Here is a 19,993-nt window from a genome sequence, read left to right on the forward strand (position 1 = left end):
ACAAATCAAGATCAAGAGAGTTTATTGTCATGTGTCCCAGATAGGACAATGAAATTCCTGCTTTGCTTTAGCACAACAGAATATTGGCATAAATAAATACAGAATAGATCAGTGTGTCCATATACCATTGAATATATTTATATATATATACACACATGAATAAGCATATGAAGTTTAATAGGCTATTAAAGTTCAGGTTTTTGTTTGAGTTGAGTTTGGTAGTCTGATGACTGAGGGGAAGTAGCTGTTTCTGAACCTGGATGTTGCAAATTTCAGGCTCCTGTATCTTCTACCTGAAGGCAGTGGAGAGATGAGTGTGTGGCCAGAATGGTGTGGGTCCTTGATGATGCTGCCAGCCTGTTTGAGGCAGCGAGTGTGGTAGATCCCCTCGATGGTAGGGAGGTCAGAGCCGATGATGGACTGGACAGTGTTTACAACTTTTTGCAGTCTTTTCCGCTCCTGTGCGCTCAAGTTGCCGAACCAAGCCACGATGCAACCGGTCAGCATGCTCTCTACTGTGCACCTGTAGAAGTTCGAGAGAGTCCTCGACATACCGACTCTCCGAAATCTTCTCAGGAAGTAGAGGCGCTGATGTGCTTTCTTTATAATTGCATCAGTGTTCTGGGACCAGGAGAGATCTTCGGAAATATGCACGTCCAGGAATTTGAAGCTCTTCCACCATCGACCCATTGATATAAACGGGACTGTGGGTCCCCATCCTACCCCTTCCAAAGTCCACAATCAGTTCCTTGGTTTTGCTGGTGTTACGAGCCAGGTTAATGTGCTGGCACCATTTGGTAAGTCGGTCGATCTCACTTCTATACTCTGACTCGTCTCCATCAGTGATACGTCCCAAAACACTGGTGTCGTCGGCGAACTTGATGATGCTAATTGAGCTCGTCAGGGAGTGATACATGTATTCTGTTATAAACCCTGTGTCTGCCTACAATGTACATGGAGAGGTTGTTCAGCCCATCTGGTCCCTGCCAGTATTTTATCTTCGACCACTCTGTTGGAATATTCTTGTATTTCCTTTTCCTCTGTTTTCTCAACTTCCCATTAAGTAAATGTCCGTTATTCATCTCATTTTGATTGAAAGACAAAACTTGGAAAGAGGCCCTTTGGCCCACCGAGTTCATGCCTAATATAGATCACCCATAAACACTAATTCCATGTTATCTCTCTTTTGCTTCCAATCCCTACATACAGAGGGAATTTACAGAGACCAATTAATCTTTAAACCCATACTTCTTTGGGATGTGGATGGGAACCGGAGCACTCAGAGGAGTGTTTGACGGCACTGGGCCTCTACTCCCTGGAGTTTAGAAGAATGAGGGGGGACCTCATTGAAATGTATAGAATAGTGAATAGGTTGGATAGAGTGGATGTGGAGAGGATGTTTATACTACTGGGAGAGTCTAGGACTAGAGGTCATAGGTTCAGAATTAAAGGAAATTCTTTTAGGAAATAGATAATAGACAATAGATGCAGGAGTAGGCCATTCGGCCCTTTGAGCCAGCACCGCCATTCAACCGCCATCCCCAATCAGTACCCCTTTCCTGCCTTCTCCCCATACCCTCTGACTCCGCTATTTTTAAGAGCCCTATCTAGCTCTCTCTTGAAAGCATCCAGAGAACCTGCCTCCACCGCCCTCTGAGGCAAAGAATTCCACACACTCACCACTCTGTGAGAAAAAGTGTTTTCTCGTCCATGTTCTAAATGGCTTACTCATTCTTAAACTGTGGCCCCTGGTTCTGGACTCCCCAACATCGGGAACATGTTTCCTGCCTCTAGCGATAAGGAGGAATTTCTGTAGTAGGAGGGTGGTGAATCTGTGGAATTCATTGCAACAGAAGGCCATGTCAGTGGATATATTTAAGGTAGAGAGATAGATTGAAGGATCTCGACCCGAAGCGTCACCCATCCTTCTCTTCAGAGATGCTGCCTGTCCCGCTGAGTTACTCCAGCTTTTTGTGTCTATCTTGGATATATTGTTGATTGGTATGGGTGGCACAGGTTTGGGGCACAAGGCAGGAGAATGGGGTTGAGAGGGAAAGGTAGATCAGGTATGATTGATTAGTGGAGTACTCGATGGGCCGATTTCTGCTCCAAGAACCTGTGATCAGGAGTTATGGGGAGAATTCTGTCAGTGGATAGATTCTTGATTAGTTCAGGTGTCAGAGGTAATGGGAAAAGGCAGGAGAATGGGGTTAGGAGGGAGAGATCGATCAGACATGAATGAAAGACAGAGTGGACTTGATAAGCCAAATGGCCTAATTCTGCTCGTAATCTGAGGAAGGACATTCTTGCCATAGAAGGAGTACAGAGAAGGTTCACCAGACTGATTCCTGGGATGTCAGGACTTTCATATGAAGAAAGACTGGATAGCGAGTAAGTTTGTACTCGCTAGAATTTAGAAGATTGAGGGGGGGATCTTATAGAAACTTACAAAATTCTTAAAGGGTTGGACAGGCTAGATGCAGGAAGATTGTTCCCGATGTTGGGGGAAGACCAGAACAAGGGGTCACAGTTTAAGGATAAGGGGGAAATCTTTTAGGACCGAGATGAGGAAAACATTTTTCACACAGAGAGTGGTGAATCTCTGGAATTCCCTGCCACAGAAGGTGGTTGAGGCCAGTTCATTGGCTATATTTAAGAGGGAGTTAGATGTGGCCCTTGTGTCTAAAGGGATCAGGGGGTATGGAGAGATGGCAGGTTCAGGATACTGAGTTGGATGATCAGCCATGATCATATTGAATGGCGGTGCAGGCTCGAAGGGCCGAATGGCCTACTCCTGCACCTATTTTCTATGTTTCTATCACTCATGATCTATGATCTTATGAAACCCGCAAGGTCACAGGGAGAACATTAAAACTTGGCTGTGGGATTGCAGCAGCACCAGCTGCTGTGCCACTGTGACAACTTGTGTCCATGACATGGTGTACAACTCTTTATTTCAGTTCCCATGTAAAAGGACCAATTGGTTGTGGTCCGATGGCGAACGCCGAGCCGGTGATTTCAGATCACTTCCATGGCGCCCTTCTTTACCCACAAACCTCCGCGCCCCAGAACTCGCCCTATGTTGCAGGCGACAACAAGCCGCGCAGGCGCGGAGAGACCCCAAGCCGCGCATGCGGACAGAAGACGAGGGCTTCCTTTCAGCCTCGCTGCCACCAAAGATCTTATAGCGGAGGCTGCCACTGTGTGACGTCATATTTCACCACAGAGACGAGACATATCTTGTCCAAAAAACTATTTAAGGAAGAACTGCAGATGCTGGAAAAATCGAAGGTAGACAAAAATACTGGAGAAACCCAGGGGCGGAGGCAGCATCTTTGGAGAGAAGGAAATAGGCGGCGTTTCAGGTCGAGACCCTTCTTTAGGCAGAGGTGGGGGGGAAAGAAAGGAAAACAAGGAAGTGGAGACAGTGGGCTTGCGAGAGAGCTGGGAAGGGGAGGGGAAGGAGGGAGAAAGCAAGGGACTACCTGAAATTGGAGATCTCAATGTTCATTCCGCTGGGGTGTAAACTACCCAAGCGAAATATGAGGTGCTGTTCCTCCAATGTGTGCTGGGCCTCACTCTGGCAATGGCGAAGGCACGGGAAAGAAAGGTCAGATTCAGAATGGGAGGGGGAGTTGAAGTGCTGAGCCACCGGGAGATCAGGTTGGTTATTGCGAACTGAGGGGAGGTGTTGGGCGAAGCGATCGCCGAGCCTGCGCTTGGTCTCACCGATGTAGAGAAGTTGACACCTGGAACAGCAGATGCAGTAGATGAGGTTGGAGGACGTGCAGGTGAACCTCTGCCTCACCTGGAAAGACTGGTTGGGTCCGTGGATGGAGTCGAGGGGGGAGGTAAAGCGACAAGTGTAGCATTTCCAGCGGTTGCAAGGGAAAGTACCAGAGGAGGGGGTGGTTTGGGTGGGAAGGGACAAATTGACCAGGGAGTTACGGAGGGAACGGTCTCTGCGGAAAGCAGAAAGAGGAGGAGATGGGAAGATGTGGCCAGTGGTGGGATAAATTTGGAGGTGGCGAAAATATGGGAGGATTATATGTTTTATGCGACGGCTAGTAGGGTGGAAGTTGAGGACAAGGGGGACTCTGTCCTTGTTACGAGTAAGGGGGATGGGGAGTCAGAGCAGAGCTGCGGGATATAGAGGTGTCAGCCTCAACTATAATGGAAGAGGGGAACCCCCGTTCCCTAAAGAATGAGGACATCTCTGATGCCCTGGTCTGGAACACCTCATTCTGGGTGCAGATGCGGCGTAGACTGAGAAATTGGGAGTAGGGGATAGAGTCCTTACAGGAAGCAGGGTAGGAAGAAGTGTAGCCCAGATAGCCATGGGAGTGATCTTTAACTAATTGATCTTTTACTATTAATTTGATTGGAACCTCTTTTTACAGGATAAGACACGCAGAGTATTTGTGTACCAAAATCTCAAGTTTGTTCAGCTGAACAGCACCTCAACGCGTGGGAGGGATTGACTGTGTCGGCTGAGCCGACGAGGGCCAGCATGGAGAAATTATTCACCACGTCTGAGGCAGGGCAGGGATTCAGCCAATCTTCCCACCTGGTGACTTTCCACCAAGATCACCCTGTGAGTAAACCATTTGCCTGTCCAGATTGTGGGAAGGGATTCATCCAATCATGGCACCTGAAGAGACACCAGCGGCTTCACACTGGAGAGAGACCATTCACCTGCTCGGAGTGCGGGAAAGGATTCACTAATTCATCTGCGTTGTTGAGACACCAGATGATCCACACAGGTGATAGGCCGTACACCTGCCCTGTGTGTAACAAGAAATTCCTTTATTCGGTGGCATTAGTGAACCACCAGAGAATTCACACTGGGGAGAGGCCATTCACCTGTTCTGACTGTGGCAAAGGTTTCGCTCAATCAACTGCATTAATGGCACACCAGAAGATTCACACCGGCGAGAGGCCATTCACTTGTTCTGTGTGCGGGAAGGGATTCATTCAAGCAAGTAACCTGAAGATGCACCAGCTAACTCACACCGGGGAGAGGCCATTCACCTGCTCTGAGTGTGGGAAGGGATTCAATCAACCTTCCAACCTGAGAACCCACCAGCGAATTCACCGCGTGGAGAGGCTGTTCACCTGTTGTGAGTGTGGGAAGGGATTCATTCAAGCATGCAACCTGAAGAGGCACCAGCTAACTCACACCGGGGAGAGGCCATTCACCTGCTCTGAGTGTGGAAGGGTTTCACTGATTCATCTGAGTTACAGAAGCACTTCAGAATTCACACCGGGGAGAAGCCATTCACCTGCTCTGAGTGTGGGAAGGGATTCAGTCAATCAACTGCATTACTATCTCACCGGAAGATTCACACTGTGGACAGGCTATTCACCTGTTCTGTGTGTGGGAAGGGATTTCTATATTATTCTCGGCTACAAACACACAAGCGAATTCACACTGGGGAGAGACCGTTCATATGTTCTGCGTGTGGGAAAGCATTTACTCAAGTTTCTGGGCTAAAGATACACGAACGAATTCACACCGGGGAGAGGCCGTTCATCTGCTCTGAGTGTGGGAGGGGATTCTCTCAATCTTCGAACCTGGGGACCCATCTGCGAATTCACAGGGTGCGTAAATCATTTGCCTCTTCCAACTGTGGGTAAGATTTCATTGGTAAATCTAACCTGGTGATCCACGAGATAATTAATGCTGGGGAGAAGCCATTCACCTGTCTTGTGCCTGGGAAGGGATTCATTTGAATATCTGGGCTATTGGCTAGTTCCAGACCAGCTCATTCACACTGAATGGAAAGTTGAAATACGTTTTATATTTTGATGTTAGTGCTGATGTTTGTTACACATAGGACTGAACCCTGGTCCCTGGGCAAAGTTTGTACTGATGTCAGTAACTTGATCAACTGGACTGGAGTTTAATATCCTGAGTGTGACAAATAAATGTGTTCTGTTGTAAACCCTGTGTCGTCTGCCTGCAATGTATATGGAGAGGTTGTTCAGCCCATCTTGTCCCTGTCAGTATTTTATCTTCCACCACTCTGTTGGAATATTCTTGTATATCCTTTTTCTCTGTTTTCTCAGCTTCCTATTAAGTAAATGTCTGTTATTCATCTCTATTTGATTCGAAAACATAACTTGGAAAGAGGCCCTTTGGCCAACCGAGTTCATGCCAACTAGCCGGGAAGTGGTGTTAGGTAAATTGAATGGATTAAAGGCCGATAAATCCCCAGGGCCAGATAAGTTGCATCCCAGAGTACTTAAGGAAGTAGCCGCAGAAATAGTGGATGCATTAGTGATAATTTTTCAAAACTCTTTAGATTCTGGAGTAGTTCCTGAGGACTGGAGGGTAGCTAATGTAACCCCACTTTTTAAAAAGGGAGGAAGAGAGAAAACGGGGAATTACAGACCAGTTAGTCTAACATCAGTGGTGGGGAAAATTCTGGAGTCAGTTATTAAAGATGGGATAGCAGCACATTTGGAAAGTGGTGAATTCATTGGACAAAGTCAGCATGGATTTATGAAAGGTAAATCATGTCTGACGAATCTTGTAGAATTTTTCGAGGATGTAACTAGTAGAGTGGATAAGGGAGAACCAGTGGATGTGTTATATCTGGACTTTCAGAAGGCTTTCGACAAGGTCCCACACAAGAGATTAGTATACAAACTTAAAGCACATGGTATTGGGGGTTCAGTATTGATGTGGATAGAGAGCTGGCTGGCAGACAGGAAGCAAAGAGTAGGAGTAAATGGGTCCTTTTCAGAATGGCAGGCAGTGACTAGTGGGGTACCGCAAGGCTCAGTGCTGGGACCCCAGCTATTTACAATATATATTAATGATCTGGATGAGGGAATTGAATGCAACATCTCCAAGTTTGCGGATGACATGAAGCTGGGGGGCAGTGTTAGCTGTGAGGAGGATGCTAGGAGGCTGCAAGGTGACTTGGATAGGTTGGGTGAGTGGGCAAATGCATGGCAGATGCAGTATAATGTGGATAAATGTGAGGTTATCCACTTTGGTGGCAAAAACAGGAAAGTAGACTATTATCTGAATGGTGGCCGATTAGGAAAAGGGGAGATGCAACAAGACCTGGGTGTCATGGTACATCAGTCATTGAAAGTAGGCATGCAGGTGCAGCAGGCAGTGAAGAAAGCAAATGGTATGTTAGCATTCATAGCAAACGGATTTGAGTATAAGAGCAGGGAGGTTCAACTGCAGTTGTACAGGGTCTTGGTGAGACACCTGGAGTATTGCGTACAGTTTTGGTCTCCTAATCTGAGGAAAGACATTCTTGCCATAGAGGGAGTACAGAGAAGGTTCACCAGACTGATTCCTGGGATGGCAGGACTTTCATATGAAGAAAGACTGGATAGACTCGGCTTGTACACGCTAGAATTCAGAAGATTGAGGGGGGATCTTATAGAAACTTACAAAATTCTTGAGGGGTTGGACAGGCTAGATGCAGGAAGATTATTCCGATGTTGGGGATGTCCAGAACTAGGGGGTCACAGTTTAAGGATAAGAGGGAAGTCTTTTAGGACCAAGATGAGAAAATCATTTTTTACACAGAGAGGGGTGAATCTGTGGAATTCTCTGCCACAGAAGGTAGTTGAGGCCAGTTCATTGGCTATATTTAAGAGGGAGTTGGATGTGGCCCTTGTGGCTAAAGGGATCAGGGGGTATGGAGAGAAGGCAGGGATGGGATACTGAGTTGGATGATCAGCCATGATCATATCGAATGGCGGTGCAGGCTCGAAGGGCCGAATAGCCTACTCCTGCACCTATTTTCTATGTTCTATGTCTATGTAACTATAAATCACCCATAAACACTAGTTCCATGTTATCTCTCTTTTGCTTCATACAATACACACAAACGGAATTTATAGTGACCAATTAATCTTTAAACCCATACTTCTTTGGGATGTGGATGGGAACCGGAGCACACAGAAGAGCGTTTGATGGCACTGGGCCTATACACGCTGGAGTTTAGAAGAATGAGGGGGGACCTCATTGACATGTATAGAATAGTGAATGGCTTGGATATAGTGGATATGGAGAGGATGTTTCCACTAGAGGGATTGACTGTGTCGGCTGAGCCGACTAGCGCCAGCATGGAGAAATTATTCACCACGTCTGAGGCAGGGCAAGGATTCACCAATCTCAACTGTTGCAAAACCCCAGCGATTTAGTTGATTTTTTCCACACCATGAAATGATTTGATTTTCACAAATAATTCAACATATCGCGTGAGAGAGCTTGCCGTGTAAAATTGACTGCTGAGACTCTTCACAATATGATCAAGTGGCTGTTTAGCCGGTGATTTCAGATCATGTCCATGGCGCCCTCTTTACCCAGAAACCTTCGCTCCCCAGAACTCGCTCTATGTTGCAGGCGATACCGAGCGCGGAGACCCGGAAGTGATGCGGACAAGACGCGCATGCGGTCCGTGGACAAAAGACTCCGGAGGATCGGCGGCGGGTAGGAGCGGGGATCCGGGCGCGGGATCAGTCAACACCGAGGCCCGGCCTGAGGAGCGGCCCCCGGCTGCGGGGAGAATCGGTGCGGCCCTCGGGGACACGGTGCCCCGTCACGTGCTGGTCCTTCTCCTCTCCCTCCGGGCCCCGGGGAGTTTCCCGCCCATCAGTGACGCTGCTGACGGCGGCCGAACCAGGCGACGCATGCGCAACGATTGCACGGTGACGGATAGACCGGTTTCTGGCTCGCGGGGTGTTGTGGGTAAAGACAGGGCCATTGTTCACACACCGGCGATTCACTGCCGATCCGCAGAGGGTGTGCGGCAGCGCAAACATGGATTCCCTGGCCCCCTAAGGGTCTGATCGGTCGATACAAGGAACTGCGGATGCGGCTAAACGGAAAAAGACCCCAAAAAAATTATTTTTTAAAAGGGCTGGACAAGCGAGATGCAGGAAAAATGTTCTCAATTTTGGGGGGCGTCCATAACCAGGGGCCACAGTCTAAGACTAAAGGGGAGGCCATTTAAAGCTGATGGGGAAAAAACTTTTTCACCCAGAGAGTTATGAATTTGTGGAATCCTTTGCCACAGAAGGCAGTGGAGGCCAATAAGAGAGTTCGGTATTCAAAAAAACACAAGGAATCATGGGAGTTGTCAACGGTCATTCCTCGCTGTCACGGCGTGGTGACATATTTCACCATAGAGACAAAAATCACCTTGCCTGAAACACTGATCTTTACTTATTAATTTTATTGTAATTTCTTTTTACAGGATGGAACAGGCAGAGCATTTGTTTACGGGATTCTCAAACGGAGTCACTGTGTCAACTTAGCTGACCAGACACCAGATAGTTCACGGCATGGATAAATTATTCACCAGCTCGCAGTGTGGGCAGGGATTCACTCAAGCTTCCCACCAAGCGGCCCACCAGCAAGATCAAACTGTGGTGAAACCACTTGCCTGTTCCGATTGTGGGAATGGATCCACTCAAGCAAGCCATCTGAAGGGACACCAGCAAATTCACACTGGGGAGAGGCCGTTCACCTGCTCCGAGTGTGCAAAGAGGTTCACTAATTCTTCCAGTCTGGTGGCCCACCAACGGATTCACACTGGAAAGAAACCATTTCCCTGTCCCGATTGTGGGAAGGCATTCACTCGAGCAAACAACCTCCAAAGGCACCAGCAAATCCACACCGGAGAGAGGCCGTTCATATGTTCTGAGTGCGGGAAGGGATTCATTCAATCCGTTGAGCTACTGAGACACCAGCATGTTCACACTGGGGACAGGCCGTTCACCTGTTGTGAGTGTGGGAAGGGATTCATTCAATCTTCCCACCTGGGGACCCATCAGCGAATTCACAGCGTGAAGAGACTGTTCACCTGTTGTGAGTGTGGGAAGGGATTCATTCAAGCATGCAACCTGAAGAGGCACCAGCTAACTCACACCGGGGAGAAGCCATTCACCTGCTCTGAGTGTGGGAAAAGATTCACTGATTCATCTGAGTTACAGAGGCACTTCAGAATTCACACCGGGGAGAAGCCATTCACCTGCTCTGAGTGTGGGAAGGGATTCAGTCAATCTTCCAACCTGCGGACCCATCTGCGAATTCACAGCGTGGATAAATCATTTGCCTCTTCCAACTGTGGATAGGATTTCAATCGTAAATCTAACCTGGTGACCCACCAGATAATTCATGCTGGGGAGAAGCCATTCACCTGTCTTGTGCCTGGGAAGGGATTCATTCGAATATCTGGGCTATTGGCAGACCAGCTAATTCCCACTGAGTGGAAAGTTGAAATACACATAGGACTGAACCATGGTCCTTGGGCAAAGTTTGTACTGATGTCAGTAACTTGGTTTACTGGACTGGAGTTTAATATCTGTGACAAATCAAGATCAAGAGAGTTTATTGTCATGTGTCCCAGATAGGACAATGAAATTCTTGCTTTGCTTCAGCACAACAAAATATTGGAGGCATAAATAAATACAGAATAGATCAGTGTGTCCATATACTACATATTGGTTAACTGGACTGGAGTTTAATATCCTGAGTCTGTGACAAATAAATGTGTTCTATTGTAAACCCTGTGTCGTCTGCCTGCAATGTACATGGAGAGGTTTTTCGGCCCATCTGGTCCCTGCAGTATTTTATCTTCCACCACTCTGTTGGAATATTATTGTATTTCTTTGTCCTCTGTTTTCTCAATTTCCCATTAAGTAAATGTCTGTTATTCATCTCAATTTGATTGAAAGATAAAACTTGGAAAGAGGCCCTTTGGCCCACCGAGTTCATGCCAACTATAGATCACCCATAAACACTAATTCCATGTTATCTCTCTTTTGCTTCCAATCCCTTCAAACATATGGAATTTACAGAGACCTTTTACATTAATCTTTAAACCCATACTTCTTAGGGATGTGGAAAGTAACCGTAGCACATTGAGGGGGGTTTTACGGCACTGGGCCTGTACTCGCTGGAGTTTTGAAGACTGAGAGGGAATCTCATTGAAATATATAGATTAGTGAATGGCTTGGATAGAGTGATGTGGATAGGATGTTTCCACTAGGTGGGAGAGTCTAGAACTAGAGGTCATAGCCTCAGAATTAAAGGAAATTATTTTAGGAAATAGTTAAGGAGGAATTTCTGTAGTGGTGAATCTGTGGAATTCATTGCCACAGAAAGCAATGAAGGCCATGTCAGTGGATATATTTAAGGTAAAGAGATAGATTGAAAGGTCTCGACCCGAAACATCACCCATTCCTTCTCTCCAGAGATGCTGCCTGTCCCGCTGAGTTACTCCAGTTTTTTCTGCCTATCTTTGATAGATTGTTGATTGGTATGAGTGGCACAGGTTAGGGCAGAAGGCAGGAGAATGGGGTTGAGAGGGAAAGGTAGATTGGCTATGATTGATTAGTGGAGTAGACTCGATGGGCCGATTTCTGCTCCAAGAACCTATGACCAGGCGTTATGGGGAGAATTCTGTCAGTGGATAGATTAATGATTAGTTCAGGTATCAGAGGTTATGGGGAGAAGGCAGGAGAATGGGGTTAGGAGGGAGAGATCGATCAGCCATGATCGAATGAGAGTGGACTTGATAAGACAAATGGCCTAATTTTCCTCCTATCACTCATGATCCTCTGACATGATCTTATGACATGATCTTATGAAACCCGCAAGGTCACAGGGAGAGCATTAAAACTTGCCTGTGGTTTTGCAGCAGCACCAGCAGCTGTGCCACTGTGACAACTTGTGTCCATGCCCTGGTTTATAATTCTTTCGTTTATTTCCCATGAAAAGACGACGAATGCTGAGCCGGTGATTTCAGATCATTTCCATGGCGCCGGCTTTACCCAGAAACCTCCGCGCGCTGGAACTCGCCCTATGTTGCAGGCGACACCAAGCGCGCAGGCGCCGTGCGGCCAAGGCGACCATGCGGTCCGTGGACAAAAGACTCCGGAGGATCGGCGGCGGGTAGGAGCGGGGATCCGGGCGCGGGATCAGTCAACACCGAGGCCCGGCCTGAGGAGCGGCCCCCGGCTGCGGGGAGAATCGGTGCGGTCCCTCGGGGACACGGTGCCCCGTCACGTGCTGGTCCTTCTCCTCTCCCTCCGGGCCCCGGGGAGTTTCCCGCCCATCAGTGACGCTGCTGACGGCGGCCGAACCAGGCGACGCATGCGCAACGATTGCTCGGTGACGGATAGACCGGTTTCTGGCTCGCGGGGTGTTGTGGGTAAAGACAGGGCCATTGTTCACACACCGGCGATTCACTGCCGATCCGCAGAGGGTGTGCGGCAGGGCAAACATGGATTCCCCGGCCCCCTAAGGGTCTGATCGGTCGATACAAGGAACTGCGGATGCGGCTAAAGGGAAAAAGACAAAAAAATCTATATTTTTTAAAAGGGCTGGACATGCGAGCTGCAGGAAAAATGTTCTCAATTTTGGGGGGCGTCCATAACCAGGGGCCACAGTCTAAGACTAAAGGGGAGGCCATTTAAAGCTGATGGGGGAAAAAACATTTTCACCCAGAGAGTTATGAATTTGTGGAATCCTTTGCCACAGGCAGTGGAGGCCAATAAGAGAGTTCGGTATTCAAAAAACACAAGGAATCATGGGAGTTGTCAACGGTCATTCCTCGCTGTCACGGCGTGGTGACATATTTCACCATAAAGACAAAAATCACCTTGCCTGAAACACTGATCTTTACTTATTAATTTGATTGTAATTTCTTTTTACAGGATGGAACAGGCAGAGCATTTGTTTACGGGATTCTCAAACGGAGTCACTGTGTCAACTTAGCTGACCAGACACCAGATAGTTCACGGCATGGATAAATTATTCACCAGCTCGCAGTGTGGGCAGGGATTCACTCAAGCTTCCCACCAAGCGGCCCGCCAGCAAGATCAAACTGTGGTGAAACCACTTGCCTGTTCCGATTGTGGGAATGGATCCACTCAAGCAAGCCATCTGAAGGGACACCAGCAAATTCACACTGGGGAGAGGCCGTTCACCTGCTCCGAGTGTGCAAAGAGGTTCACTAATTCTTCCAGTCTGGTGGCCCACCAACGGATTCACACTGGAAAGAAACCATTTCCTGTCCCGATTGTGGGAAGGCATTCACTCGAGCAAACAACCTCCAAAGGCACCAGCAAATCCACACCGGAGAGAGGCCGTTCATATGTTCTGAGTGCGGGAAGGGATTCATTCAATCCGTTGAGCTACTGAGACACCAGCATGTTCACACTGGGGACAGGCCGTTCACCTGTTGTGAGTGTGGGAAGGGATTCATTCAATCTTCCCACCTGGGGACCCATCAGCGAATTCACAGTGTGAAGAGACTGTTCACCTGTTGTGAATGTGGGAAGGGATTCATTCAAGCATGCAACCTGAAGAGGCACCAGCTAACTCACACCGGGGAGAAGCCATTCACCTGCTCTGAGTGTGGGAAAAGATTCACTGATTCATCTGAGTTACAGAGGCACTTCAGAATTCACACCGGGGAGAAGCCATTCACCTGCTCTGAGTGTGGGAAGGGATTCAGTCAATCTTCCAACCTGCGGACCCATCTGCGAATTCACAGCGTGGATAAATCATTTGCCTCTTCCAACTTGGGATAGGATTTCAATCGTAAATCTAACCTGGTGACCCGCCAGATAATTCATGCTGGGGAGAAGCCATTCACCTGTCTTGTGCCTGGGAAGGGATTCATTCGAATATCTGGGCTATTGGCACACCAGCTCATTCACACTGAGTGGAAAGTTGAAATACATTTTTTGTTTTCATGTTAGTGCTGATGTTTGTTACACATAGGACTGAACCATGGCCCTTGGGCAAAGTTTGTACTGATGTCACTAACTTGGTTTACTGGACTGGAGTTTAATATCTGTGACAAATCAAGATCAAGAGAGTTTATTGTCATGTGTCCCAGATAGGACAATGAAATTCTTGCTTTGCTTCAGCACAACTAAATATTGGAGGCATAAATAAATACAGAATGTATACAAAATTGCTGGGGAAACTCAGCGGGTGCAGCAGCATCTATGGAGTGAAGGAAATAGGCGACGTTTCGGGCCGAAACCCTTCTTCAGACTCATATATATTCAATAAATACAGAATAGATCAGTGTGTCCATATACTACATATTGGTTAACTGGACTGGAGTTTAATATCCTGAGTCTGTGACAAATAAATGTGTTCTATCGTAAACCCTGTGTCGTCTGCCTGCAATGTACATGGAGAGGTTTTTCGGCCCATCTGGTCCCTGCAGTATTTTATCTTCCACCAATCTTGGAATATTATTGTATTTCTTTGTCCTCTGTTTTCTCAATTTCCCATTAAGTAAATGTCCGTTATTCATCTCAATTTGATTGAAAGATAAAACTTGGAAAGAGGCCCTTTGGCCCACCGAGTTCATGCCAACTATAGATCACCCATAAACACTAATTCCATGTTATCTCTCTTTTGCTTCCAATCCCTTCAAACATATGGAATTTACAGAGACCTTTTACATTAATCTTTAAACCCATACTTCTTAGGGATGTGGAAAGTAACCGTAGCACAGAGAGGAGGGTTTTACGGCACTGGGCCTGTACTCGCTGGAGTTTTGAAGAATGAGAGGGAATCTCATTGAAATATATAGATTAGTGAATGGCTTGGATAGAGTGATGTGGATAGGATGTTTCCACTAGGTGGGAGAGTCTAGAACTAGAGGTCATAGCCTCAGAATTAAAGGAAATTCTTTTAGGAAATAGTTAAGGAGGAATTTCTGTAGTGGTGAATCTGTGGAATTCATTGCCACAGAAAGCAATGAAGGCCATGTCAGTGGATATATTTAAGGTAAAGAGATAGATTGAAAGGTCTCGACCCGAAACGTCACCCATTCCTTCTCTCCAGAGATGCTGCCTGTCCCGCTGAGTTACTCCAGTTTTTTCTGCCTATCTTTGATAGATTGTTGATTGGTATGGGTGGCACAGGTTAGGGCAGAAGGCAGGAGAATGGGGTTGAGAGGGAAAGGTAGATTGGCTATGATTGATTAGTGGAGTAGACTCGATGGGCCGATTTCTGCTCCAAGAACCTATGACCAGGCGATATGGGGAGAATTCTGTCAGTGGATAGATTAATGATTAGTTCAGGTATCAGAGGTTATGGGGAGAAGGCAGGAGAATGGGGTTAGGAGGGAAAGATCGATCAGCCATGTTTGAATGAGAGTGGACTTGATAAGACAAATGGCCTAATTTTCCTCCTATCACTCATGATCTATGATCTTATGACATGTTCATTGATTTCAGCTCTGCCTTCAACACTGTCATCCCCGCTAGCTTGATCACCAAACTCAGCGGACTTGGCATCTCCACCTCCCTCTGCAATTGGACACTGGATTTCCTCACCAACAGACCACAGTTTGTTAGGGTCAACAACCTCACCTCCTCCACTATAACACTGAACACCGGCGTGCCACAGGGCTGTGTGCTCAGCCCTCTCCTCTACTCCCTCTTCACCCATGACTGCATCCCTAAGAATGGCTCCAACGCCATAATTAAATTTGCCGACGACACCACGGTTGTAGGACTGATCAGTGACAACGACGAGTCAGCCTACAGGGAGGAGGTCCAGCACCTGACAACCTGGTGTGCCAACAATAACCTCGTTCTCAACTCCAAGAAGACGAAGGAAATTATTGTTGACTTCAGGAAGAACAGAGGGGGGCAGACATACCCCCATCCATATAAATGGGACTGAGGTGGAGCGCGTCTCCAACTACAAATTCCTCGGGGTACACATCTCGGAGGATCTGTCCTGGTCCTTCAACACCTCCAAGCTGATCAAAAAGGCGCAGCAGCGCCTTTACTTCCTGAGGAGGCTCAAGAAAGCTCACCTGTCCCCCCAGATCCTGATCAACTTTTACCGCTGTACCATCGAAAGCATCCTGACCACCTGCTTCACGGTATGGTACAGCAGTTGCACCGTAGCAGACAGGAAGGCACTACAACGGGTGGTGAAAACCACACAGTACATCATCGGTGCCCTGCTCCCTGCCATGGATGCCCTCCACCGAAAACGGTGTCTGAGACGGGCCGGGAAGATCATCAAAGACCCCTCCCACCCTAACCATGGACTGTTTGCCCTCCTCCCATCAGGGAGGTGGTACAGGAGCCTCAGGTCTCGTACTAGTAGGATGAGGAACAGCTTCTACAACAACACTATCACACTGCTGAACTCGGAGTCCCGCCGATAGATTTCTCCAGTCTCTCCGTCCACATTGTTTGCTTATTCTGTATTTTTATTTCTATATTGCACTATTACTACGGACTGACGCTAAACTGCATTTCGTTGTACCCATACTTGTATCTGTGCAATGACAATAAAGTTGAATTGAAAGATCTTATGAAACCCGCAAGGTCACAGGGAGAGCATTAAAACTTGCCTGTGGTTTTGCAGCAGCACCAGAAGCTGTGCCACTGTGACAACTTGTGTCCATGCCCTGGTTTATAATTCTTTCGTTTATTTCCCATGAAAAGACGACGAATGTTGAGCCGGTGATTTCAGATCATTTCCATGGCGCCTTCTTTACCCAGAAACCTCCGCGCGCTGGAACTCGCCCTATGTTGCAGGCGACACCAAGCGCGCAGGCGCCGTGCGGCCAAGGTGATCATGCGGTCCGTGGACAAAAGACTCCGGAGGATCGGCGGCGGGTAGGAGCGGGGATCCGGGCGCGGGATCAGTCAACACCGAGGCCCGGCCTGAGGAGCGGCCCCCGGCGGCGTGATCGCATCGAATGCACAGTGACGGATATTCTGAAGAAGGGTCTCGACCCGAACGTCGCCAATTCCTTCGCCCCATAAAATGCATCTCCAGCATTTTGTGTCTACCGTCGATTTTACCGGCATCTGCAGTTCTTTCTTAAACGGTGACGGATAGACCGGTTTCTCGCTCCCGGGGGCTTGTGGGCAAAGAGGCGGCCATTGCTTCATTGCCGATGCGCAGAGCGTTTTTGGGAGCGCAAAGCTGGATCTCCCTGCTCACTGGAGACTCTGGTCAGTAAATGTAAGAAGCTGCAGTTACTGATTTACAATAAAATACACAAAGCGTTGGAGTAATGCAGCCGGTCAGACGACCCTGGCGGCGTGAACGCATCGAATGCACGGATTGACCGGTGAGAGGAAGGGTCCGACCCGAACAATCGCCTATTCATGTTCTCCAGGGATGCTGCCGGACCCGTTGCGTAAATCCTGCACTTGGTGACTTTGTTTGGTAAACAAGCATCTGCCGTTCTTTGTTCTCACTAAAGACTCCGGAGGGTCGGCGGTAAGTATGAGCGGGGTCCGCGGGCGGGAGTGGGAAGATGTGGCGGGATCCCTTTGGAGGTGGCAAAAATGTGGGAGGATTATATGTTTTATGCGACGGAAGTTGAGGACAAGGGGGACTCTGTCCTTGTTACGAGTAGAGGGGGTGGGGGGTGGATGGGGAGTGATAGCGGAGCTGCAAGATAAAGAAGATACCCTGGTGAGAGCCTCATCTATAATAGAAGAGGGGAAACCCCGTTCCCTAAAGAATGAGGCCCTGGTCTGGAACACCTCATTCTGGATGCAGGTGCAGTGTAGACGGAGGAATTGGGAGTAGGGGATAGAGTCCTTACAGGAAGCAGGGTGGGAAGAAGTGTATAAGAAGGAACTGCGGATGCTGGAAAATCGAAGGTACACAAAAAAGCTGGAGAAACTCAGCCGGTGCATCTAAGGAGCGAAGGAAATAGGCAACGTTTCGGGCCAAAACCCTTCTTCAGTCTGAGTTTCTCCAGCTGTTTTGTGTACCTGGGAAGAAGTGTAGTCCAGATTGCCATGGGAGTGATATTTAACTGTTCATTTTATTGGATCCTCTTTTTACAGGATAAGACATGCAGAGTGTTTGTGTACCAAAATCTCAAGTTTGTTCAGCTGAACAGCACCTCAACGCGTGGGAGGGATTGATTGTGTCAGCTGAGCCGACGAGGGCCAGCATGGAGAAATTGTTCACCACGTCTGAGGCAGGGCAGGGATTCAGCCAATCTTCGCACCTGGTGACTCTCCACCAAGATCACCCTGTGAGTAAACCATTTGCCTGTCCAGATTGTGGGAAGGGATTCACTCAATCATGGCACCTGAAGAGACACCAGCGGCTTCACACTGGAGAGAGACCATTCACCTGCTCGGAGTGCGGGAAGGGATTCACTAATTCATCTGCATTGTTGAGACACCAGATGATCCACACAGGTGATAGGCCGTACACCTGCCCTGTGTGTAACAAGGGATTCCTTCATTCGGTGGCATTAGTGAACCACCAGAGAATTCACACTGGGGAGAGGCCATTCACCTGTTCTGATTGTGGGAAAGGATTCGCTCAATCAACTGCATTAATGGCGCACCATAAGATTCACACCGGCGAGAGGCCATTCACTTGTTCTGTGTGCGGGAAGGGATTCATTCAAACAAGTAACCTGAAGAGGCACCTGCTACTTCACACTGGGGAGAGGCCATTCACCTGTTCTCAGTGTGGGAAGGGATTTACTCATTCATCTGCGTTGTTGAGACACCAGATGGTTCACACCGGAGAGAGGCCACACACCTGCTCTGTGTGTAGCAAGCGATTCTTTCATTCAGTTGCATTAGCGAACCACCAGAGAACTCACACTGGAGAGAGGCCATTCACCTGCTCTTATTGTGGCAAGAGATTCACTCAGTCAACCAGCATGATAACACATCAGAGAATTCACACCGGAGAGAAGCCGTTCACCTGCTCTGAGTGTGGGAAAGGATTTGGACGATCTTACACCCTGAAGACCCACCAGCGAGTTCACGCTGTGGAGCAACCATTTGCTTCTCCCAACTGTGGATAGCGTTTCACTGATGAATGTAAACTGGTGAAACACCAGATATTTAACAATGGAGCCATGGCATTCACTTGTTTCGTGTGTGCGAAGGGTTCCACTTGAGTATTTGAGATATTGACACACCAACTCGTTTACATGGTGAGAGTGGGGGAGGTGGGTAGTCATAGAATGATAGAGTGGAAACATGCCCTTAACCTGACTCGCCCTCACCAGCCAACAAGTCCCAGCTACACTAGTCCCACCTGCCTGCGTTTGGTCCATATCCCTCCCAACCTGCCCTATCCATGTATCTGTCTAACAGTTTCTGATTACGTTGGGATAGTCCCAGCCTCAACTACCTCCTCTGGCAGCTTGTTCCATACACCCACCACCCTTTGTGTGAATAAGTTATCCCTCAGATTCCTATTAAACATTTTCCCCTTCACATAAACCGATATCCTCTGGTCCTCGATTCACCTAAACCGGGCAAGAGACTCTGTACTTCTACCCAATCTATTCCTCTCATGATTTTATAAATGGAGGGGCAGTATAAATACGTTTCTGGTTTGGTGTTTAACCTTCGTAGTTTCTGAATCCAGCTGTAAGTCCACAGAGTGTTGGACTCTGAAGTTACTGCCAATATTCATCACATCCAGGACCAAATCTTGGTCACCGGGCACATTTTGGGCATGTTCTGCTGCTGTTAGTAATTCATTTAACTGCTGTGATTTAATATCTTGGATCTGCGACAAATAAATGAGTTATGTTGTGAAACCCGTGTTTCTCTGCATGCAATGTACATAGAGAGGCCATTTGTTTCATACAATACAATACAATACAATACAATTCAATTTATGGTCACTGCCAGTCTTTCTACTGTGATGACTCCTCTTATGTTTACAATGTCCTTGTATTTCTTTGTCCTCTGGGAAGCGGAGGTGATAACTGTCATTGGTTCATGAGTTTGATAAGTGTAATGATTTTCACATGTTATCGACCGACCACATAGTTTATGAGAAGTTGCTGTGTTACATTGTCTGCCCCCTCTCCGCCTAAAATGACAAAGTGGCCGTTAATTATTGGGGATCGCTGAGCCGGTGATTTCAGATCATTTTCACGGTGCCCCTCCTTAACCAGAAACCTCCAGGTCTTAGAACTCGTCCTATGTTGGACAGTGCTAGCTCCTACTGCAC

At 47.7% G+C, this 19,993-nt stretch overlaps 2 protein-coding genes across 4 annotated transcripts in view; both read left to right on the top strand.

Moving 5' to 3' along the window:
• Window positions 1–19,993, top strand: part of LOC116981552 (gastrula zinc finger protein XlCGF7.1-like) — a 28,051-nt gene that overhangs the window by 5,069 nt on the left and 2,989 nt on the right. Inside the window, exons 1-2 of one of the 3 annotated variants that reach the window (XM_033034659.1) lie at window positions 3,200–3,291; window positions 4,401–5,218. In XM_033034659.1, the coding sequence (XP_032890550.1) occupies window positions 4,511–5,218 (708 nt within the window). In that variant the 5' untranslated portion in view covers window positions 3,200–3,291; window positions 4,401–4,510. Of the gene's footprint in view, window positions 1–3,199; window positions 3,292–4,400; window positions 5,946–19,993 lie in introns of those variants that run through there. The other 2 variants (XM_033034656.1, XM_033034657.1) reach the window with 2 other exon arrangements.
• Window positions 9,231–19,007, top strand: LOC116981637 (zinc finger protein 585A-like). The gene is given in 7 exon segments (XM_033034723.1): window positions 9,231–10,107; window positions 11,759–12,286; window positions 12,758–13,049; window positions 13,052–13,745; window positions 16,397–16,418; window positions 16,534–16,740; window positions 17,847–19,007. Coding segments are annotated over 7 exon segments (3,513 nt in total). The 5' UTR covers window positions 9,231–9,318; the 3' UTR covers window positions 18,828–19,007.

Source organism: Amblyraja radiata, chromosome 15 (genome assembly GCF_010909765.2).
Source record: "Amblyraja radiata isolate CabotCenter1 chromosome 15, sAmbRad1.1.pri, whole genome shotgun sequence".
NCBI lineage: Eukaryota > Metazoa > Chordata > Chondrichthyes > Rajiformes > Rajidae > Amblyraja > Amblyraja radiata.